At 41.1% G+C, this 24,516-nt stretch overlaps 1 protein-coding gene across 4 annotated transcripts in view; it reads left to right on the top strand.

Annotated features, from left to right (window-relative positions):
* Positions 1–24,516, top strand: part of LOC132378433 (solute carrier family 12 member 7-like) — a 264,974-nt gene that overhangs the window by 115,028 nt on the left and 125,430 nt on the right. Inside the window, exon 1 of one of the 4 annotated variants that reach the window (XM_059945351.1) lies at positions 3,093–3,157. The exons of the other annotated variants lie outside the window; for them this stretch is intronic. Coding sequence (XP_059801334.1) covers positions 3,118–3,157 — 40 coding nt within the window. The 5' untranslated portion in view covers positions 3,093–3,117. Of the gene's footprint in view, positions 1–3,092; positions 3,158–24,516 lie in introns of those variants that run through there. 4 annotated transcript variants of the gene reach the window in all.

Raw genomic sequence — 24,516 nt, 5'->3', positions numbered from 1 at the left:
CTTGAGCTCGGGTGGCCGCAGGTGTTTGCTGAAAAACGCCAGGGGTTGCCAGCGACCTGCGATGAGCTGCTCCAGCACCCCACCGACTGCCGTGTTTGATGCGTCCACTGTGAGGGCGGTAGGGGTGTCCATTCTGGGATGTACTAGCATTGCGGCGTCAGCCAAAGCTTCCTTCGTTTGAACGAAAGCGGCGGCGGACTCCTCGTCCCAGGTAATGTCCTTGCTCGGACCCGACATCAGGGCGAACAGGGGGCGCATGATCCGGGCAGCTGAAGGGAGGAAGCGGCGGTAGAAATTGACCATACCTACGAATTCCTGAAGGCCTTTGACCGTGGTGGGTCGGGGGAAGTGGCGGACCGCATCTACCTTAGCGGGCAGAGGGGTTGCCCCGTCTTTAGTAATCCTGTGGCCCAGGAAGTCAATGGTATCAAGTCCGAACTGGCATTTGGCAGGGTTGATTGTAAGACCGTACTCACTCAGTCGGGCGCAGAGTTGACGGAGGTGGGACAGATGCTCCTGACGACTGCCGCTGGCTATGAGGATGTCATCCAAATAGATGAACGCGAAGTCCAGGTCCCGTCCCACCGCGTCCATTAACCGCTGGAACGTCTGTGCGGCATTCTTCAGGCCGAACGGCATGCGGAGGAACTCGAAGAGGCCAAACGGGGTGATGAGAGCCGTCTTGGGGACGTCGTCAGGATGCATCGGGATTTGATGGTACCCTCGGACAAGGTCGACCTTGGAGAAGATCCGGGCGCCGTGCAGGTTTGCCGCAAAGTCCTGAATGTGCGGCACAGGGTAGCGGTCCGGTGTGGTAGCCTCGTTCAGCCTGCGGTAGTCGCCGCACGGTCTCCAGCCCCCCGTCGCTTTGGGCACCATGTGCAGGGGGGAAGCCCAGGGGCTGTCGGACCGCCGGATGATCCCCAATTCCTCCATTCTCTGGAACTCCTCCTTCGCCAGTCGGAGCTTGTCCGGGGGAAGCCGCCGAGCACGGGCATGGAGGGGTGGTCCCTGTGTCGGGATGTGGTGCTGTACGCCGTGCCTGGGCATGGCTGCTGTGAACTGCGGTGCCAGAACCGATGGGAACTCCGCCAGGACCCTGGTGAAGTCGTTGTCGGACAGCGTGATGGAGCCGAGGTGAGGGGCTGGCAACTGGGCCGCGCCCAGGGAGAACGTCTGAAAGGTCTCGGCGTGTACCAGTCTCTTCCTGGGCAGGTCAACCAGCAGGCTGTGAGCTCGCAAAAAATCCGCACCCAGAAGCGGTTGGGCTACGGCGGCCAGTGTGAAGTCCCACGTGAACTGGCTGGGGCCGAACTGTAGCTGCACCTGACGGGTGCCATAGGTCCTTACTGTGCTGCCATTCACGGCCCTCAGGGGGGGACCCGGTGCCCTGCTGCGAGTGTCGTAACTTGTCGGAGGTAAAACGCTGACCTCAGCCCCAGTATCGACCAAAAAGCGGCGTCCCGACCTGCTATCCCACACATACAGGAGGCTATCCCGATGGCCAGCCGCCGTAGCCATCAGCGGCGGCTGGCCCTGGCGTTTCCCGGGAACTTGCAGGGCGGGCGACAACGGCGGGCTTCTGCGCCCCACCGCTGGTGGTAGAAGCACCAGTGGTCATTGGGCCGGGGGTTAGTGGGCTCTGCGGCCGGGCCTGGACTAGTTTGCTGCCGGGAGCGTGGCTGGGTGATCTGTGCGATGGACGCCCCGCTCACCTTTTTGGCGTTCCACAGCAAGTCCGCCCGGGCTGCCACCTTCCGGGGGTCACTGAAATCCGTGTCGAACAGCAGCAGGCGTATGTCCTCGGGCAGCTGCTCCAGGAATGCCTGCTCAAACATGAGGCCTGTGTGTCCCTCGGCCAGAGACAACATCTCGTTCATTAAAGCCGATGGAGGTCTGTCTCCCAAGCCATCCAGGTGCAGTAAACGGGCAGCCCGCTCGCGCCGTGAGAGTCCGAAAGTCCTGAGGAGCAGGGCTTTGAATTCCGTGTACTTGCCGTCTGCCGGGGGCGACTGTACGAACTCCGCGACCTGGGCAGCTGTGTCCTGGTCGAGGGAGCCCACCACGTAGTAGTAGCGGGTGTCTTCTGAGGTGATCCGGCGAACGTGGAATTGGGCTTCGGCTTGCTGGAACCATAGGTCCGGGCGCTGTGTCCAGAAACCCGGCAGTTTCAACGAAACCGCATGAACAGAGGCGGCGTCGGTCATTTCTGGTCCAAAAATCGTTTGGACCGTCGGGGTCACCAATTGTAGCGGTGTGCTACAAACAGCGCTAAAATTACGACACGGAGTCGGTAACTGCAGTCGAAGGAAAAACTTTATTCGAAAACTTCAGCCTCACTTTTAAGCCTCTGTCAACCGGCCCCCCATGGCGAAGAGGCTCCAAAGTTCTGTGCTCGCAAACCCCCGTAGGCTATCTAATTGTGAGTCGGTTCGCATACGCTAGGAAATGAGCCGCCACAATACTTCATTATAATTCATGGTTAGAAAAGCTCATGATCTCAATGTTCTTTCCTCAATTGTTTCTAAAAAAGATAAATGGGAGTTAATCTTCCATTTCTCATTTTGTCTGTGGGGGAAGGGTGAGGGGAATCACATTTGTTCTCTTAAAAATATAACCAGACAGTCAATCAAATCACTTCATCCCATAATCTCCAAATGAAGCAAATCTTATAACCTCGTATTACAGTTTTATAATACTGTATGTCAGTTATGTAAGGCCAAAGGGATTTAAAAATGTAATTATAGACCAGCAGTGTAAATGTATGTCAAGGTACAATAGAATTCTCTAGCTTTAAAATACTTCCTTCTCCCCTTAATCACTCTCTGTCCACCGCATGTCCCAAGTTACCTTGGTTTGTCAGTTATTATTTCACTCGGAGATTTTGAACCTTCATTCTATCAGAGAATGTAACCATTGCTGCACTGCAGCTCTGCCCCATGCTGTGGGTTTAATTGTGTACTCTCTGGATGACTAGCCTCACTGTTCCTCATGCAGCGATAGTGGATTAGACACGCGGTTCTGCTTCCCCCCCCCCCCACCCCCCAGGAGACAGGCAGGCACTTGTCACCTCTCGCTGGTTTTCCACGGCATGTTGAGGAACAATAGACGCCCGACATGAATGGACAGAATGATGAGGAAGGTTGTGCCAGTCTGGGTGAGTCTGAGACCACAGAATGAGTCAGAATATGACTGCATTTTCGTTTAATACTCATGAGCTTCTTGTTTTCTTCTGAAAATTCAATGATATATTTTCTTGAGTCACAAGGGTGAAATCAACTTGCTGTAGTAAAAAATCAATTTCAGATTAAAGCCTTTGTGAGCTTTTCAGTACCAGTGAGGCAAGTATCTGTCGCTATTCTTTCTCTCTCTCTCTCTCTCTCTCTCTCTCTCTCTCCCTCTCTCCCTCTCTCCCTCTCTCCCTCTCTCCCTCTCTCCCTCTCTCCCTCTCTCCCTCTCTCCCTCTCTCCCTCTCTCCCTCTCTCCCTCTCTCCCTCTCTCCCTCTCTCCCTCTCTCCCTCTCTCCCTCTCTCCCTCTCTCCCTCTCTCCCTCTCTCCCTCTCTCCCTCTCTCCCTCTCTCCCTCTCTCCCTCTCTCTCCCTCTCTCTCCCTCTCTCTCCCTCTCTCTCCCTCTCTCTCCCTCTCTCTCCCTCTCTCTCCCTCTCTCTCCCTCTCTCTCCCTCTCTCTCCCTCTCTCTCCCTCTCTCTCCCTCTCTCTCCCTCTCTCTCCCTCTCTCTCCCTCTCTCTCCCTCTCTCTCCCTCTCTCTCCCTCTCTCTCCCTCTCTCTCCCTCTCTCTCCCTCTCTCTCTCTCTCCCTCTCTCTCCCTCTCTCTCCCTCTCTCTCCCTCTCTCTCCCTCTCTCTCCCTCTCTCTCCCTCTCTCTCCCTCTCTCTCCCTCTCGCTCCCTCTCTCTCCCTCTCTCTCCCTCTCTCTCCCTCTCTCTCCCTCTCTCTCCCTCTCTCTCCCTCTCCCTCTCTCTCCCCCTCTCTCCCCCTCTCTCCCCCTCTCTCCCCCTCTCTCCCCCTCTCTCCCCCTCTCTCCCCCTCTCTCCCCCTCTCTCCCCCTCTCTCCCCCTCTCTCCCCCTCTCTCCCCCTCTCTCCCTCTCTCTCCCTCTCTCTCCCTCTCTTTCCCTCTCTTTCCCTCTGCCCCCTCATGCCCTCTCCCCTCCCCCTTGTCTCCTCTCTCCTCTTTCTCTCTTCCCCCTCACTCTCTCTGTCTGTACACTGTCTCAAATATTGAACTGTTCTCTGCATTCCTTTTTAATCACATTGAGAAGTAGAACAGAGGGCATAATTTGCAGATCAGTTCTACAAAATTATTAAATTTCTGTGGTTCTCTTTCACCTGCTGTAATTTAGCAGAATGAAGTCCTTATGGTTTATCATAAAATTTACTCCAGATTACAATAGTTGGAATAAATTTAGTTATAATATTTAATGATTGTTGTATTTGGATGATATCCTTTTATCAAGAAGTGCAAGGTCATAAAGTTACAGAATATAGTCAAGACATAAGGATTATTAAAGAGTTGAAGGATTTCATTAGTGAACTGGAAGTATCAAATTGGATGTTGTGTTTGATAAGTCAATGGAATTTTGAGAATGAGGTGGACAGTTTGATGTATGGAACCCTCTCTATTGTATAATTCTTCAAGTGTCAACATTCTATCATCAACTAGACCAATACTGTGTTTGACCCAAAGTATCACACACTGTGAAAGGTAGTTTGGCTCATGGTGTCTGTGACAGGTCTTGGAAAAGGGCCATCTGCACGATCCCATTTCCTAATAATTCTGCAGATTGCTCTCTCCCAATACTAATTTTTTTTCCCACTTGCAACTTACATATGTTTGCTTGCATCATCTTTTCGGGCAGAGCATTTTAGACCTATACAGCTCATTGCATAAAAGACATTTTAGATCCTAAATGGATTTTTTTTTGCTGAATATGAAAATCTGTAACTCCGAGTAACCACCTCTTTGCGGTGTGGAAATCATTTTCCAGTGCATAGCAGGTGTCCATATTTTTATTAAATTCAAGTCAGATCAGAAAAATTTAGAAACCGCTAGGTGACTTGCTTTTTCTTGTCTTCTCTTCAGGGAGTTGATTAATAAATACTTCACATATGTGGTATCAGCAATCAAAGCCTTGGTAGAGTTCAGTTTTACTGGAAGCATTTAAGGGCAATTGATAGGAAATTAAAACTCTTGGAGATGGCTTAAACAGAGGAAGGGATGGATAGAGGATTTCATTCAAGCTGCAGGGATAATGGAGTTCTCGAATTGGACACAGCTTAAGCTGGATTAAGGATGATGCTAATAAAGCTTGGAGGTGGCGCCCATTTGTTTGCCTTTTAAGAGACATTGGAAATGATTTCTGAAGATTCTGGAAAGCAAGTTACTCATCAAGAAAATCAGGGAAGATAAAGGTGCAATGTTGCTATTGCGTTGATACCCCAACCCTGAAAAACACACACTTTGTGTTTTCTTGAGTTTCCTTCTTAGATACAATAAGGGATATAGCAAGAACAGTTCTGAATTTTAATGTTCATAAAAATTCACTGCTAGATGTATTAAAACATCATTTACAATTTGTTTTTCAAGTAACATTTTAAAGAGGTATGAAGTAATGGCCTATTGAGAAGAATGTGCTCCGTTAACATAGAACATTATGGCATATTACAGGCCCTTTGGCCCATGATACTTTGCTCACCTTTTGACCTACTCCTAAGATCTACCTATCTTTTCTCTCAGATATAGTCCTCTTTTTTTATTTCATCAATGTACCTGTCTAAGAATTTCTTAGATGTCCCTAATGTATCTGCCTTTACTACTTGCAAAAACATCAATCACTGACATACCCCAGTACTTTCTTCCAAACACTGTAAAGTTATGAACCCTCATATTAGCCATTTATGGCCTGGGAAAGTATCTGGCTGTCCACTCTATCTCGGCCTTTTATCATCTTCTACACCTCTATCAAGGGACCTCTCATCTTCCTTCAGTCCAAAGAGAAAAGCTCTAGCTTGCTCAGCCTATCCTCAGAGGACATGCTATCTTAGTGGTTATTGTCTCTAAAATACTCACCCATGATGAAATCTGCCACCTGACCAGGTTTATTGGTGAGTACTAAATCAAGTAGGGCTTTTCCTTTATTCAGCCTGTCTATATACTGCATCAGGAATCCTTTCTGGACTTGCCTAACAAATTTACCCTATCTCAAGTAAATTGTCCTGTGATTAGGCAAGGGTTAAGTAGGTGAGTTGTGAGCAGTGTGGCTCGTTGGGCCAGAAGGGCCTGTTCCATACTGTATCTCAATAAATCAGAATCAAATTTATTATCATTGACTTATGACATGAAATTAGTTGCTTTGCAACAGCAGTGGAGTGCAAAGACAAAAATCTATGTTACAAAAATGGATAAATGGTGCAAAAAAGGGAATAATGAGGTGGTTTTCATGGATTCATGGACCGTTCAGCAATCTGAAGATGGAGAAGAAATAAGCTGTTTCTTTCCTTCCATAGTCACTGACATAACTTGGGAATCGTGGCAGCCAATTTGCATATTAAAAATTCATACATGCAGCAATGAGATGAACTTTACTATTGGGACCTCCACACAAGGAAAAATTCTTTTTTTTCCCCTAAAAAGTTCATAGGGAATATCTTAGCTTTCACCGGTAAAGAAGGTTCCATTTGATAGATGCCATCTCTGAAAGTGCAGTCCTCTCTCAGTACCTCATTTCTGTAATGGTGAACCATTATGGAAGCAATGTGAATCCACTGCCTTCTGGATCAGAAGGTTATTATTTCTTGATAGCGCACATTTATTTTTGTTATTTCCCTTTAGAGGAGAAGAAGCCGGATGGCACATGTGATCATTTGTAAATGATTCTTTTTAGAAGATGTTGGAATTGTAATATGAATCTCAGCTTTTGTTTTGAAGTATAAACATTTGCCCTAAATTATCACTCATTAAGAGCTAACATTTTGTATTTAATTGTGTCTTCAACAAGCAGAAGTTGAGGAGATTCAAAAAAGTAAAATTTTCTGTAGCCCAGAATGTTGGAATCATGTGCAGGACCTCGTATTCCAGAGTATTCTGCTGATGCAGAAGCTTTATTTAACAGAAAGTAGTCTTTAATTAAAGGAGGCGTCATTGTAAAGATCAGCCAGGATCTGTACTCTGTTCAGTTGCTACTGTTAAAAAGTATATGTGTATTTATTGAGTCAATTTTGGATGAGGTTCCTTGAGGAGTAGAATAGGCTGTTAAAGACCTTTTAAAAAATTCACCCAGGAAGAGGGGCCTCGTCATGCCCCGTCATTTGATGTAATGGGCATTCAGTTTAATAATATTGAAGGTGAATGTGAGTTAAAACATATGGAAATAATTTCGATTCATGCATATATACTTATTTTCAAGCAGCAGACAATCTTTTGGTGGAAAGCAGGTTGAGCAGCATCAGAAGAGGCAAAAGTATTGTCAACATTTTGAGTTGAAACCCTGCATCAGGACAGCTTTTATAATTGAGGCATTCTCTAATTATAACAACATACTTTTTGAACTGCTATTTCATGCCATACTTTATTGCGGACCAACTAGATAGCTCTATCAAAGAGATGTCATGCGTGTGACAGGCTGATTGAATGTTTTCTCCCTAAATAAATTGGCAAATAATTATTGGAAACAAAGGTTAACACGTTTTCTGTTTGATGTAAGTGTATTCAAAAGACAAGCTCTCACAACAGCTAATAAATGTTAATCTATTGTTTCTAAAGAGATTTGCATTAGGTTATTGCTAATGAGGCTTAACCTGTTTTCTGGCTTATTCCATTAACAGGTAGCAAGTTATAAAAAGCATTTACTTGTACCTAGATTGACCTCAACAACAGAATCCAGCTGCCATTTGAAGGCTTTTTTTTTGTTGTGCTATGATTTTTAATGACATTTGCACCCATAACTGGCTGAAGACTTTATAAAATTAATACAAACCCCATTTCCAGAAAAGTTCGGATATTTTCCAAAATGCAAAAACAAAAATCTGTGATATGTTAATTAACGTGAACCTTCATTTAACTGACAAAAGTACAAAGAAAAGACTTTCAATAGTTTTACTGACCAACTTAATTGTATTTTGTAAATATACACAAATTTAGAATTTGATGGCTGCAACACACTCAACAAAAGATGGGACAAAGGCACGTTTACCATTGTGTTACATCACCTTTCCTTTTAATAACACTTTTTAATTGTTTTAGGTCTGAGGGTAATAACTGTAGTAGATTTGCAATTGGAAATTTTGTCCATTCTTGCTTGATATAAGACTTCAGCTGCTCAACAGTACGTGGTCTCCGTTGTCGGATTATCCTCTTCATGATGCACTATACATTTTCAATAGGAGACAGATCTGGACTGGCAGCAGGCCAGACAAGCACACACACTCTGTCTACAAAGCCACGCTGTTGTAGCCTGTGCAGAATGTAGGCTGGCATTGTCCTGCTAAAATAAGCATGGACGTCCCGGGAAGAGACGTCACCTTGATGACAACATATGTCTCTCTAAAATCCTAATATACGCCTCAGTGTCAATGATACCTTCACATACATGGAACTCACCCATGCCGTGGACACTGATGCACCCCCATACCATCACAGATGCTGGCTTTTGCACCTTTAGCTCATAACAATCAGGATGGTGGTTTTCATCTTTGGCACGGAGAACTCAACGCCCGTTTTTCCCGAAAACTAGCTGAAATGTGGACTCATCTGACCACAGCACACAGTTCCCCAGTCTTTCGGTCCATCTGAGATGAGCTCGGTCCCAGTGAATTCGCTGGCGTTTCTGCATAGAGTTGATGAATGGCTTCCTCCTTGAGTAATACAGTTTCAAGTTGCATTTCTGGATGCAATGATGGACTGTGTTAAGTGACAATGGTTTTCTGAAGTTCTCCTGAGCCCAGGTGGCTATAATTGTCACAGTAGCATGATGGTTTCTTAGGCAGTGCCGCCTGAGAGCTCGAAGATCACGCGCATTCAACAGTGGTTTCCAACCTTGCCCTTTACGCACAGAGATGTCTCTGAATTCTCTGAATCTTTTCACAATATCATGTACTGTAGATGTTGAGAGACCTAAATTCTCTGCAATCTTGCGTTGGGAAATGTTCCTTTTGAACTGACTAACAATTCTCTCACAAATTTTGGCACAAAGGGGTGAGCCACGACCCATCCTTGCTTGCAAAGACTGGGCCTTTGATGGACGCTACTTTTATACCCAGTCATGATACCTCACCTGCTACCAGTTAGCCTGCTTAATGTGGAGTCTTCCAAACCGGTGATACTTGAATATTCTGTGCACTTTTCAATCTTATTTTAACTCTGTCCCAACTTTTGTTGAGTGTGTTGCAGCCATCAAATTCTAAATTAGTGTATATTGACAAAATACAATTAAGTTGGTCCATAAAACTATTTAAAATCTTTTCTTTGTACTTTTTTAAGTTAAATAAAGGTTCACGTGAATTAACGTATCACAGATTTTTGTTTTTATCGCATTTTGGAAAATATCCCAACTTTTCTGGAAATGGGGTTTGTATTTTGTCACCTGCTCCATGTTCAATGAACCTTGCACCCTTCTATTTTCAATACATTTGAGGGTGTGGGGAAGTAAAGTTTGTTGGTAATTAGCCAAGTGTATAAGTGTTGGGTTCCAGAATTTCCAATATGCCTTTTGCCCTTAACCATTCACCCTTTGCCCTCTGCCTCCAACCCACCCCAATTTCAAATCTGATAAATTGCAACCCTTGTGTAGTTTGAGCTGCACCTACAGGAACAAATGTAAGTTCAAACATTTCCTGTGCTGAATTAGCTGATCAAGGTCATGATATCAAGTGAGATTTTGCTTTGGGCCCATTATGCTGAGAAATTAAAGGGTAGGGTAGTCTGAGCCGCACCTTATGCTGGTTGATGTTCTGGTAATCAGTGAACTCTGACAGAATGTACCTCTGCTGATATTGTTTAGGACTCGATTCTACTAGACGTGTCCTACCCCATCATGGTAAAAAGACCTGTTGATGCTATCATTTTCAGAATGGATATAGTTCTGGTTTGTTATTATTAAGTAACCTCAGTTGTACTGCTGCCTGGAATTAATAAAAGCATTAAAGCATTTCACTTGTTTTGTCCGGGAATAATGTGGTGTTGATCTTGCCGTTTCAAACTGGAATAGGGCCATGAGAGAACAATTGCATCACAGCACAGGAATTAGCACAGTTAATGCTACTTTAAGTTATTCTAGCAATTTAACTCCAATAATCCAGCACCATCAGAACTCTGTTAATCTAACAGATTTTTCCACACTAATTGATATTGCGCCTATTGGTATACCAGCACACTTTGATTTCACCACTACTTGTTACACATGAGTATAATACATTTTTCAATGAACCTCGTGGAAAAAGTTGGAAACAGAACTTGCACAAAATGCTGGAGGAGCTCAACAGATTAGAGCTGAAATGTTGAATGTCCACTTCCCCCCACTGATGATGCTAGAGCTGCTGAGTTTCTCCAGCATTTTGTTTGTTGCTCCAGGTTTCCAGCGTCTTTAGTCTCTCGTGTCTGAATTTAAAAGGAGTGCAGGAAAGAAGGAGGCATGGGCAACTGAACTCAGTAGGCCAGATGCAAAGACATTGGTACTTCCAAACAATTAGATTCCGGTTTATTGAAATTTTATTGTTATTGGACTTCCTGCTTCAAGAAGTTAATATTGCCTGGAAGTCAATTTTACTTTTAAGTAAAATAGTATGCAATTGTCACTTATAATGTATTTTTTCACTCTTGAACAGATGTAGTTCAAAGTTTTGACAACCACTGAGTTACTTTACTAATTAATTTAAATTCATTCAAAGGATTCAGGCATTGGTGTGAAGGCTGAATTTTTTTTGCCTTAGTAGCCCTGATTGGCACTGAGGAACATTTTAGATGGCAGTTATGTGGAGCACTTTGGGAATCCCATCATTTATTTAGGCTAAACTTTTAAATGCAGCAAGTTAGTTTGTATAAAAGAACGATAAGGGAGGGTTAGAGATGGTTTTGTTAATTCATCAAATAACTTTCATGATGGTCATTTCGTAAAGTTAATATTAATAGATGAAAACAAACTTGTATTAGCAATCCAATAATATTAATTTTATTTAATTAATTTGTTTAATTAAACTCCTGAAGTAAACTTTGAGGCACCATTGTCAATCTAATTGCTGCAATTTCTGCTCTCTATTCTTCCTTTCCAGATGTTCAAATCTTTCTGTCTTGATTTTTTTTTCATTATTTCTGCTGTGGTCAGGTGAGATCTGATTAAGGATTTGTTCATCATTTCATCAACCTAGTGCGCAGTTTTTCAGACTGGGATGAAATATTGCAGATGATATTGAATTTTATCTGCCTTCTCCCTAAAGTATTTGTGCTTCGTGCTTCTAGTAATAACTGATCTAACAGAAGCATAAGATTAATAAGCCTTAATTAATGAGACAGGATTGTGGAAATTTTCCACAGAGATGTTGTAAACATCTGGGATCAACTCCCATGAAACAACTTGAGTTTGAAAAATTTCCTATTACTTTTGAGAGAATGCAAAATGGAATTTTCCATTTCTGTTGATTGAATGCAGATATAGATAATCGGTTTTCTTCTGTAGCAAATAGTTTATCATCTAATCATTTTTAATACACTGCTTTCTTTAAAAATAAGCAGCCACATTAATCCAATGTTTCATTTTAAATTTGCTGGGTTGTTAAGAGGCAATTGATGGAATAAATTCAAAGGAAGTAATGTGTAGATTATGATACCAGATTAGTGTTTAAAAATGAACATCTGGCTTGATCACTATAAATTTAATCTCTGACAGTACCAGATCCAGAGTCACCAGCTCATTGATTGATTTTTGAGCTGATGGTATTTAATTTGGAAATTTTTCTCAAGTATTCTTATTGGGATTTTATTTATTGAATACTTACTTACACACCTCACAGAATTAGTAGTTTCTGCATATTAGTGTCAAATGTGCGAAACTGACTCATTGCTGATATTGTTTGGCATCGTGTCTCAGGCCATGGTCCTTGGCACATGAGTGAGTGTGCCTTGGGAGATAAGTAGACTTTGTAAATTTCTGTCCATCATTTTGATGGAAGATTTGAACAGAAATTACTGAAAAGTGGGCATGACCTGATTGGTTTATGAGCTAATCAGAAGGCTGTATTTTGCTTGGGTCCTGAGCACTGTATATCTCAGATGAGTGGAGATGGATGATTTCTTTCTCGGAAAAAGTGTTCATGAACACATCGGTTCTTTTACGCCCATCCAGCAGTTTGGTCCTTTTCACTGATTTGTATGTATACTGTATTTTCAAAAACTAGTTTATTTACTTAACTGAATTTGAATTCCTTGGTATTCAAAGAAGGGTAGTTTGTCCAGGCCTCTTGTTTACCCATGCCAGTCAAATATTTTAACCACTGCGCTAGTTTTCCTGTAGGTTCTGTTGCTCTGCACAAATAAAATTGCTTCCAATTTTAATGTACATATTTCCTTTTGATCTAATTGGAATTGAGGGCCAGGATAGGAGTTTTAGAAGGATATCGACATTTCACGAGGTTCTGTATAGAAAGTGCTGGCAAGCTACTGTTTCAATGAACCAGTAAAGGACATGTAGAGGAGAAAGTGTCACATGTGACAAAATGCTTTCAAAGTTGAAGGTATTCAGTCTGACTTTGAATGAGGAACTTTTATTTATAGTTAGCTCCTTTTGCATCCATCATGACGTATGGATTTGAATTGTGCCCCTTAAAAATATTGCTATCCACAATCAGTTTGGAACACTATCACATAAGATTCACAAATACAGCAGATAAATGCAAATTCCTTTGTTATATTACTTACTGCAGCTCAGTAAGTTAAAAGTGCAAAGTCATTAATTCTTGATCCAGCAAAATAGTTGTCAAAAAACAAAAATCTTAACCTCAAATTCCACTGATCTCTTCAAATTAAAATGATATAGTAGTGTGCATTGATAGCTGATGGTAAAAGATCTTTGTCTACATTTGATCCAGAGGTTGAATTTTCAAAACCTGGTGTTGAGGAATAAGATATCAGAAAATCTCATGTAAACTTATACCTGTTGCTATTTTTGCAAAGTTTACTGGAGATGAGTTTGAATGTTTTTTTACAATATAATGAACATGTTACAATTTATTCTATTTATTTCTTTTAATGTGGTCAGATGTGGGCAGATACTCGGATTCTAAGAAGTTATTTTAAAAAAATCACTGTAGGGATACAAATTAAAAATATCAAATAACCATGACTGGGGAAAAGTGGATATTTGTAGAAGAAGCAATGTTTAAAATTTTAAATGTTAATTTTACTAAAGGATATTCTATGTATAAATGTTCAGTTTTGTCGTAGAAATCAATGCAGTCTAGAGTAAGGCCCTGGGCAAATATAACTGGCATTTGAACGTCATTCTGAACATTTACTACAATTTATTTGAAAAATGTGTATAAGGTAGAATATAGAACTGTTTGTTCAGAGTCATTTGTTTCCTGATGTCTCTTTGACAGACACATCAACTGCACCTGTTGATTCTTGATTTCTAAGTGTTTTAATGTAGGTACAAGTCAGCAGATCTTCCAGTGTGGTGAACTTTGAGATGAAGCAAATATTATTAATCTGGTTTCTTTCGGATTTGAAGGCCAAGGGTTGAAACCCTATTTCATATGCTTGAGCATTTAGGCTGAAGATCTTGTCTAATACTGAGAGTGTGTTGACTGTTTGATCTTGCAGCTCAGTAGGTATCAAATGGGCATTGCCTCAATGAATGAGTAGCATTACACTAGGAGCAGAAATTGGAGCAGTTAGATTGGCATTGAATCCTCCTAGTTCACTTCACCGGTTTAGCATTACATCTGGAAGATGAGTTTGTCAAATGATATACTGTGTTCTTTTAGTAAGCAGGAGTCAGCCACCCAAGCCCCTCAAGCTTAACCTTTCAATTAATAAGATCACAGCTCATTCTACTGTAACGTCAGTTCCATTCTTCTGTCTACCTTCTATAAATTTCACTCCTTAACTTGTCTGTTCCCCACTGCCTTAAAAACATTGACTCATGATGCAAAGGTGCTGCTGAATTTACTGCGTCGTTGTAGTCTGATGTCATAATCTTTTTCCTCTTTTATCCCAATCATCACTTTCCTTGTAAAGCCACCTTTCAGCATTCTATTGTTGCTTGGTGGAAATACAAGGAAAATACATTCATCTAAATATGTATCAGTTGTTTTTCAATGTTCTGTTTGTAACATTTTGAAATAGTTGTTTTCAATACTGAAGAGTTAAATATTGGCAATGGGTTCTATGTAATTGCTGTTGTCTCCTTAAATTTGGAAGATTGAGAAGTGATTTTAAAAGGATTCATAGAATATAATATCAGAACCAGCTTATTCAGAAATGAATCAGTAAGCTTTTGCAAGTTATGGCAGTAAAAATACAGACTGCCATGATGATGCTATGTGTTAGACCAGTATTTTGTGGTTTTATTAGATTGGACTATGGAGAAATACAGATCAAAGACATGAAAAAGAATGAGTACAGATCAGCTTCTATCTGATTAATGGTCGAACTGTGCCTCAAGGGACTGAATGTCCTACTTATGCTCCTATATTTATTCCATGCGCACTTCCTCACATATCCTAGAGCTGAACAGCCTGTTGATGAAATATTTGTGTTTCAAGAGTTGTAACCAATGTCGCATTGCATCCCTGCGAGCCAAATTGCTGGACTGAATTTAACTCCAGCTCATTCAATGTTATGCTGGAATTACATGGAGACTAAACCAGAGTGAAGCAGTAAATTTTCATACCTGTAAGGCACTACTGATATAGTTGGGGTTATCTTATAGTTTAATGACTCAATACCTACTCATCAGAATCAGGTTTATTTTCACCACCATGTGACGTGAAATATGTTAACTTAGCAGCAGCAGTTCAATGCAATAAAATAAAACATGATGAACAAGTAAATCAATTATGTGTATTGAATGGATTTTAAATAATGTGCAAAAACAGAAATACTGTATATATTTTTAAAAATTTAGTGTCCAAAGCTTCAATGTCCATTTAGGAATCAGATGGGAGAGGGGAAGAAGCTGTTCCTGAATCGCTGAGTTTGTGCCTTCAGGTTTCTGTATCTCCTACCTGATGGTAACAGTGAGAAAAGGGCATGCCCTGGGTGCTGGAGGTCCTTAATAATGGACGCTGCCTTTCTGAGACACTGCTCCCTGAAGATGCCCTGGGTATTTTGTAGGCTCGTGACCAGGTTGGAGCTGACTAAATTTACAACGTTCTGCAGCTTCTTTCGATTCTGTACAAGAGCCCCTCCATACCAGTCAGTGATGCAGCCTGTCAGAATCCTCTCCACAGTACAACTATAGAAGCTTTTGAGTGTATTTGTTGATATGCCAAATCTCTTGCTGAAATGCTCTACTTCCATGTGTTTTTTTTAAAACTGGTGGGATTTGACTTTCAGTCAGAGGATTAGTTGTTCAGTAACTTGAATATTGGTAATATGCACATGTGATACATTAGAACAAAGTAAGCTTTCTTTTTATTGGGCTACTGTAATATAGTACCTTTACTGCAGAGCAGCTCAAAATGTTTTCTTTAACATGTGATGATCAGAAGATTGCATAATGTTTCTCTCCTTTCTTGGCCAGTCCCTCAGGATTGAATTCCACTCAGTTCTGATACGTACACCTGCGGATTCAGCCGTAGACAAGGTGGGAAGGATTGGGAGGGCCAGTGGATGGGTAGATGGGTAAGGTATTCCTTCTACCATTTGCACTAGGCTTTTGAATGCCACTGACGCACAGAATGAAGGTTCCAAGTGCCATTCTAAATGCTGCTTTTCCACCTTGGTCACAGTCAGGATTCCCAGTAATCATTGCAGATGCAGCATCTTTTTCAAGGAGTTTTTGAGAGCATTATTTAATCTTTTGCTCCATATGCCTTGTATCGTATTTCATGGCAGAACTCAGTATAGGGTGTCTATTTTGGAACACTTATGCAAATGATATTGTCTTTCCGATGGTGTTAGTAAGTGTAATTAGAGACTTATTGTTGTAAATATTGTCCTAGGAGAGGGTACTGATGTTGGTTAATTTATACTTGCAGTGGGTATGGAGAGTTTTGCAGAGACAGTGTTGGTAGTTTCTATCCAGTGCTTTGATTTCCTAGTTTTTCTAGTTTCTGATTTTCTAGTTTTTGTACTGTCATGTAACACCTTGGTCCTGAAAAACATTGTCTCATTTTTACTGTGTACTGTACCAGCAGTTATGGTCGAAATGACAAAAAAGTGACTTGACTTGACAAAGATTATCCAAGTGTCAGAAGCTTGCAGGAGAGTCCCGAATGCTATGGCGTAATTGACCATGAGTTTGATAATCTTCGAATACTATCTTCCTCAGATAGCCAAAGGCTACCTTGGTGCACTGAAGACACTGAAATTCTGCCTTCAAGTGAAAGGAAGTGGTTATGTTTTCCTTGATTTTGTGGACATTAATTGTCACTGAGCACTGTTGTACTATAGGGGAAATCAGTAGAAGGTTTTTTTTGTGCATGCTGAATGCAGGGTCCATCCTTTTATGTAATGTCTGCGGCTACACACTCTTGCAATCTTTTTATAAACTCCCAGACAGATAAACAGATGCACCATTGTTAAACACCCAGTGATTAAGCACTTCCTCTTTTGTTATCTCATGCTTTGTTTGTATGTTTCTCTCTTCGGCTACTAATGCTGCACAGCCTTATTATGGGAAATTGTTTACAGAATGTGGTGTAGAATAAAAGATAGGACTTAATGAAAAGTTAACAATGACAAAATATTAATCCTGTGCTCTGAGCTTTAAAAGCATGAGTTTTTGGCTAGGGCTCCACAAGTATCAAAAATATATTCAAAACTGCTGTTATCTTCCATGAGGAGGTCTTGTGTAAGAAATGTTCATTTAATGATTACTGAGAACAGTCATTAAAAGCTATAAAATAGTTGTGTTGTCAAGCAGCACAATATTGCTTGGAGTGGATCAATTTTAAGTCTTCTGAAAGGCTGCATAGATTGGGTACAAATTGGGCTGCTTCATTGTACAAGTTATTTAAATCTTTGTCATAATGTCACTTGACTTTCAGGGCAATGACACACGTGCTGAAGTAATGGAGTAATTGGAGGCATAAATCTAATATCATTTGTAAGTGTGATCAGAAGAACTCCTGTAAATATTGATATGCATTGTGTGCATACCACTACTTTAATGTTCTGTGTAGAAGCTTCATTGAACTGGAAATAGTGAAATGAAGTGTACCGGGGGAAGGTTTCTGAAGATCTGTTGGGCAGTGGCCTGTTTCCAGTATTGTTAAAGATGTTTAAAAATTAGGATCATAAGAAACATTTTTACCATGGGGTTGCTTAAAGCCATTTCACATCAATCCAGCTTCGTATGTTAGTAACAGAAATTATTTTGTCACTGAGAATGCTAAAGCAGCTTTTTCATCACTAGATACCCTTTGGGGTATTTTCATAATATGAAGTGGAAAGCCTAAAATGCTGATGCTGCTACAAAAATGAGAATTAGAGTGCCTTCTCTTTATTATTTGGCTGAGTATGATAATACCTTATCTCCACTTTGAATTGAGCAACATTTCAATTTCACCATTCTGTTTTATTTTCATACCTCCCTTTCTCCATACTGGAATCTTTGTCCATCTCCATAATCACATATCATTGGCTGTTCATAGTTACAATGGCCACAAGCTCAAGAATTTTTTCTTAGCGTCTACCTCTATGGTGTCCCCCTTTATGACACTCTTTAACACTTCTCTTCCACTAAGCTGTTGATCAACTGAGTCCACGTGAATGGTCTTAATGCCAAATGTAGAATGTTCATTTCTCTCCATAGCTGCAGCCTTGGCTGCAGAGTTCCTCCAGTGATTTTTTTTTGTGTGTTGCTTCAGATTTCATCATCTGTAGTTTTATGGTTTTGTCTCAATATTGCTGTACTATTAAAAATTTCATTAAATTGCACACTTGTGATGCATTTTCAAATATGTTATATTAGAAGTGTTATATAAATACAATGGATGGTGGGTGGAGGTAAGTCTCTGCCAAAGGAGGTGTAAAGTATCCCTTCCCTCTGCTAGGTCACTCCTGAGCAAGGTGTATGGTGGTATGAACAACCGGTGCATGTTACAAGTCCTGGCTATGTGATGGCTGACACCAGGCAGGTGATCTCTGAAAAGTACTGATAATGGCTGGGGTAAGCATTTTGTAAAGGCACTGCCCAGAAGAAAGCAATGGCAAACCACTTCTGTAGAAAAATTTGCCAAGAACAATCACGGTCATGGAAAGATCATGATTGCCCACGTCATATGGCCCAGCACATAATGAACAGACATAAATACAATCTATGATTGTTGGAATTACTATAGTCTTATTGCTATGAATTATGCTTAAATATTTATTTGACTGTTAAAGATTGAGGAAGTTTGATAATGATTTGTGCAGTTTTTGGAAGGCTGTGCTTCAAACAACTATGGATCTTATTTTTCACTCTTTGTTTTCCATCTTTTTCCCTGGAGCTTATTTTAAACTTGTCCTTGTGAATGAATTTCATGCTGGTGAACATGTGATTATTTTGTTTTAAATTTTTTATCTTGTTTTTGTGAAGGCTTCAGCTTCAATTTTCTTTACAAACTGTAATTACCCCAGGCCACATGTCATTTGCAACCAGGGAGATGGACAAATTCTCCAAATTAAAGTATTTTATAAATTCTGCGTTGGTTTGTTTATCATTTGACATAGCCCCTTGTGTAAATTGCTCAATCCCGACCCATTTGTCTCTTTGGTAGAAATGATTTGTTCACAAAGTGCCAGTTGGATAGGCAATGCTGTCATATAGTCAGCATTCTAATCATCAGTATACACTGCCGATGATGGAGCAAGGTGCCCATGATGTAGACAGATTCTATTACTTTCTGCAGCAGCGTGAGTTTCTATGCAATTGAATTGCAGTATCAGAACATGATACAGCTAGTCAGGATATTTTCTATAGAAGTTCGTTAAAATGTTCAGTGACAAGCCAAATCTCTGAAGAAAGTAGACACTGGTGGTTTCCTTTGTGCTTACATCTAGGTTTGTGACCCAGGACTGATTACCTGATATGTTAACACCCAGGAACTTAAAGCTGCTGACTCTCTCTACCGCCAGTCTCAAAATTTGTCCTTTCGCTTTCTGAGGTCAATAACTAGCTCTTTAATTTTACAGAGGTTGAGGTTCTGAGTGAGATATTGTTGTTGCAATACCACTCAACCACTGTCCCCCACCCAAGATACATCATCTCATTCTGGTAAGCAGACTCATTGCCACTGTTCATCCTTAGTACTTTCAATAAGGCGGTGTCCAGATATGCAATTTGCCTTGTCCAGATGTGCAAAGCTCTTAGAGACGTATCCACACAGACTGTAATTGCAGCAAAGGGGCATCTACTGAATACTGACTTGAAAGGGGTGAATAACTATACAATCAATTATTTTGTGTTTTATTTTTGTAATTTCGATCATTTTGTAGAGATGTTTTTGCTTTTAACACAAGAGTTTTTTTTTCTGTTGATGTATCAAAAAGACCTAATCAAATCTCTGTTGAGACCCATAACCAGTCATGATTTCCCCAATTAACCTGCATGTTAAACTTTTCCATGACTATCATAACATTGCCCTTTTGAAACGTCCTTTCAATTTCCCACTGTATTCTGTGGTCCGCCTCCCAGCTACTGCTGGAAGGCCTGTATGTAACTGCTATCAGGGTCCTATTACCCTGCAGCTTTCTTAACTCAACATCTTCTGATCCCATGTCACATTCATATCTTTCTACTGATTTCTTCTAATAAACAAATACAACAGAATTTGTGAACAGCTATATATAAGTAAAGACTGACAAGCAATGGGCAAAGAACGACAAATAACATATATATAAACAACACACACAAAATGCTGGTGGAACACAGCAGGCCAGGCAGCATCTATAAGGAGAAGCATTGTCGATGTTTCGGGCTGAGACCTTTCGTCAGGACTAACTGAAGGGAAAGATAGTAAAAGATTTGAAAATAGTGGGGGGAAGGGGGAAATGCGAAATGATAGGAGAAGACCAGAGGGGGTGGGATGAAGCTAAGAGCTGGAAAGGTGATTGGCGAAAGTGATACAGAGCTGGAGAAGGGAAAGGATCATGGGACAGGAGGCCTCGGGAGAAAGAAAGGGGGGGGGGAAGCACCAGAGGGAGATGGAGAACAGGCAAACAACTAAATATATCAGGGATGGGGTAAGAAGGGGAGGAGGGGCATTAACGGAAGTTAGAGAAGTCAATGTACATGCCATCAGGTTGGAGGCTACCCAGCCGGTATATAAGGTGTTGTTCCTCCAACCTGAGTTTGGATTCATTTTGACAATAGAGGAGGCCATGGATAGACATATCAGAATGCGAATGGGACGTGGAATTAAAATGTGTGGCCACTGGGAGATCCTGCTTTCTCTGGCAGACCGAGCGTAGGCTTTCAGCAAAATGGTCTCCCAGTCTGCATCAGGACTCACCAATATATAAAAGACCACACCGGGAGCACCGGACGCAGTATACCACACCAGCCAACTCACAGGTGAAGTGTCGCCTCACCTGGAAGGACTGTCTGTGGCCCTGAATGGTGGTGAGGGAGGAAGTGTAAGGGCAGGTGTAGCACTTATTCCACTTACAAGGATAAGTGCCAGGAGGGAGATAGGTGGGAAGGGATATGAGTTGCAGAAAAAATAAGAACATGGCCTGTACAGTAGGGCTCCTTGATGGGTGCTGCTTTCTTGTGGCAGCACTCCTTGTACACATGTTCAATGATGGGGAGAGCTTTGCTTGCAATGGACTGGGCTGTATCCAGCACTTTGGGTGGACTTTTCCATTTCTGGGTTTTGGTGTTTCACATACCAGGCTGTGATGCAACCAGTTAGTTTGCTCTCTGATTTGCATCAATATTTTAGGTGACATGCCAAATCTACTCAAACTTCTAAGAAAGTAGTGGCACTGCCATGCCTTCTTCATAATGACACTTGCATGCTGGTCCCAGGACCGATCCTCTGAATTCATGACACCAAGTTACTGATCCTCTCCACCACTGATCCCCTAATGAGATCTGGCTCATGTATATTCAGCTTCTTCCCCCTGCAGACAATAATCAGCTCTTTGGTTTTGTGGTATGTAAGTCAGTCAGGGTAGTCAAAAGCCTAACTGATGCCTGCGAGTCTGAATCCAGTTCCATTGAAGGCCAGAGAAGACGGCCTGTCCTGAAGTTAGAGAATTGTTTATGTGGGTGGGAGGGAGAAATGGGGCTTGTTTTGCTGTTGTTTTGTTGCCTGTTGTGTTCTGTATTGTTCTGCCAAGCATTGTGGGTGTGTTGTGTTGGTGCCAGAATGTATGGCAACCCTTGCAGGCTGCCCCAGGGCACACTCGAGTGTGTTAATTGTTAATGCAAATGACACATTTTATGTTTAGTAATGTATGTATGATATATAAACTTGAATCCTGAATCTTGTGTTACTTTTGTTATGATGGTCTACTGCTACAAGTCTTCGTCTCATTTTTCTTTTTCCTTTAATAGCATTTTGGTTTCCGACTGCAATTTCTTCAAAAATTCTCAAGATGAAATCAATTGAACACTAATATCTAGACATGTGACTGAATCACATCCCTTCATGTGTTGTCTTTTGTCTATTTTAGGGATGAGAATGTAACTTGTTCGTGCAAAGCCATTCCAGGTTTTCTGAATATATGCAACAAAATCCAGCTGCAGATTAAGAAACATGACTTCTTGGTAAACTGAACTTAAAATGATCATTTTTGCTGTGAAAATGCACAGTGAGAAAACCTTTAAATATGGTTGTTGAAAATTGTTCCTTATTTTTACATTTTAAAAACCTACAAATTTCCTTTTGAGCACGAGATTCTGCAAATACTGGAACTCTTGAGCAACACAAAGTGCTGGAGGTCAGGCAGCATGAATAATCAATCAATATTTTGGGCCAAGGTCCTGATGAAGGACCACAGCCCAAAATGTCAGCTGTTTATTACTCTCCATAGACTTGCTGATTTTCCTTCTGAAGTTTCTGTCATACTCTCGCATCATGCCAAAGTTCTCTACCACAAATGACTTGTTTTTGTTTAAAGCAAAGAGTTAGGGTCATAGTTGAGAAAGAAAGCCAATTTGTATAAAAGCACTGAGCTCTATATATTATAGTGCTGATTGAGGGATATTACATTTAGTCAAAACACTGGGAGAACTGTCACATTCCTTCTCCTGAAAGTACTGCAATATATTTTTGTCTTCCATTTAAGATTAACTCCTAAAATCACACTCTCATTACTCCTTTAATATGTAACTTTCTTTGATATGTTGGAGTCAACGAGTTATACAACATGGAAAGAGACCTTTCATCCCATCATTTACACATTGACTATTAAACAGTAATCCTGCATTAATCCTATTTTTTATTCTCCCCACATTCTCATTTATCTTCCCCCCACAGAAAACTGACCAAACCTACGCCAATGAACTGTTGAAATAGTAGGTTTGGGACATTCTAAGGGTCAGTATGTCATCCAGCCAATATGGAAAGAACCTGGAAGTCCTTGAGACTGTTTAACTCCATTAGTGACTTTATAAGGGAGGAGCTTTCTAAATAAATGGATTCCAGCCAAGAGTCTCCACTATCTTGCAAGGCTGTTATCAGCAGTCAGCCAGTAAAACCACATGATATGTGACAGATAATACTTCTCAAACATAATATTATTCCTTTTTTGCTCTTTGTTTTTGTAAGTTATAATTTTTGTCTTTGCACTGTAGTGTTGCTACAAAACAGCACATTTCACATCATACGTCAGTGGTAAATATGACTCTGAATGAAGGTCTTGGAAGCATTCCATGCTTCTTGCTTCACAGTCCCTGAGAACTTGCTTCACCACTCCCATTTGTCATGAGTCACTTACTCACAAGCACTCAGTTGTCATGTTATTTATCAGACTTTGGCAGCATTGTTCCCTTTGGTATAATAAGTTCAAAAGTTCAAAATTCAAAGTAAATTGATTATCAAAATACGTATACCGACGGGCCCCCATGGATAAAATCAAAATGGCCTGGGAGCAGGATTTAAATATCTCCTTATCTGAGGAGAGCTGGGATTCAGTTCTCAAATCGGTTAACTTAACCTCTCTTTGTGCTCGCCACTGCCTTTTACAGTTTAAGATTGTTCATAGAGCCCATATGTCTAAATCTAAACTATCTCGATTCTACCCTAGCGTTAGTCCGCTCTGTGATAAATGCAAGAGGGGCGTGGCCTCTCTCATCCATATGTACTGGTTCTGTCCTAGCTTGGAGAAATTCTGGAAAGATGTCTTCACTACGTTATCGTGTATTCTGAATCAGCATCTAGAACCAAACCCCTTAATTGCTCTGTTCAGTTTTTGGGGTGAGACAGATTTATGTCTGGGTCTGACCAAATGCCGAATATTATCCTTTGCCTCTCTCCTGGCTAGACGCTTGATCCTCCTCAGATGGAGAGATGTTGCCCCGCCCACTCATGCTCAATGACTTAACGACATTATGGCCTGTTTGGACCTCGAAAAAATTCATTATTCAGTTCTCAATTCGGATCTAAAGTTCCATAAGGTCTGGGGACCTTTTATCGAGTACTTCCATAACCTTCCTCTTGACTAGGGTTTTATTTTTCGGTCCCTTGCTTTCAGCTCCTTTTTTTCCTGGTAGAAGGCATTAGTACCCTCTGTTGCTGAGTGTATTCACAGTCTGGGAGTTTGGCTGTCCTGACTTATACTCTCTATATTGTGTTGTGGTTGGTCTGGAGTTGCTGTTGTTTTTTCTTGTGTTGTGGGGCTTGGGGAGGACACTAAGCTTACTTGTCTTTAATTTAGGTGCTTTTTTTTTGCTAAATTCTCTTCCTTTGTAGCATATTGTTATTGTATGCTTAATTTTGCACTGTTTTAATGTTCCTCATTGGGATTTGGGGTTTTTAATTTGTAAAGTGTTTTGAAAAACTAATAAAAAAATTAAAAAAAATACGTATACACCACCATCTTCTACCCTGAGATTCATTGTCTTGCAGGTATTCGCATCAGAACCAAAAAAAATACAATAGAATCAATGAAAAATTACACACAAAGCACCAGTGTGCAAAAGAAGACAACTGTGCAAATACAAAAACAAACAAATAATAACTAAATAAACAACACTGAGAATATGAAATGTAGAATCTTTACAATGAATCCATAGACTGTGTTCAGTGATTCAGTTCACTGTTGAGGAGAGTGAAGTTATTACTGTTGACTCAGGAACCTGATGATTGAAGTGTAATAACTGTTCTGAACCTGGTGGTGTAGGACCTAAGGC

The sequence above is a fragment of the Hypanus sabinus genome, chromosome 20 (assembly GCF_030144855.1).
Source record: "Hypanus sabinus isolate sHypSab1 chromosome 20, sHypSab1.hap1, whole genome shotgun sequence".
In the NCBI taxonomy this organism is placed as follows: Eukaryota; Metazoa; Chordata; class Chondrichthyes; order Myliobatiformes; family Dasyatidae; genus Hypanus; species Hypanus sabinus.
The sequence above is the reverse complement of the archived record's forward strand: the minus strand, read 5'-3'. Positions and strand labels throughout refer to the sequence as shown.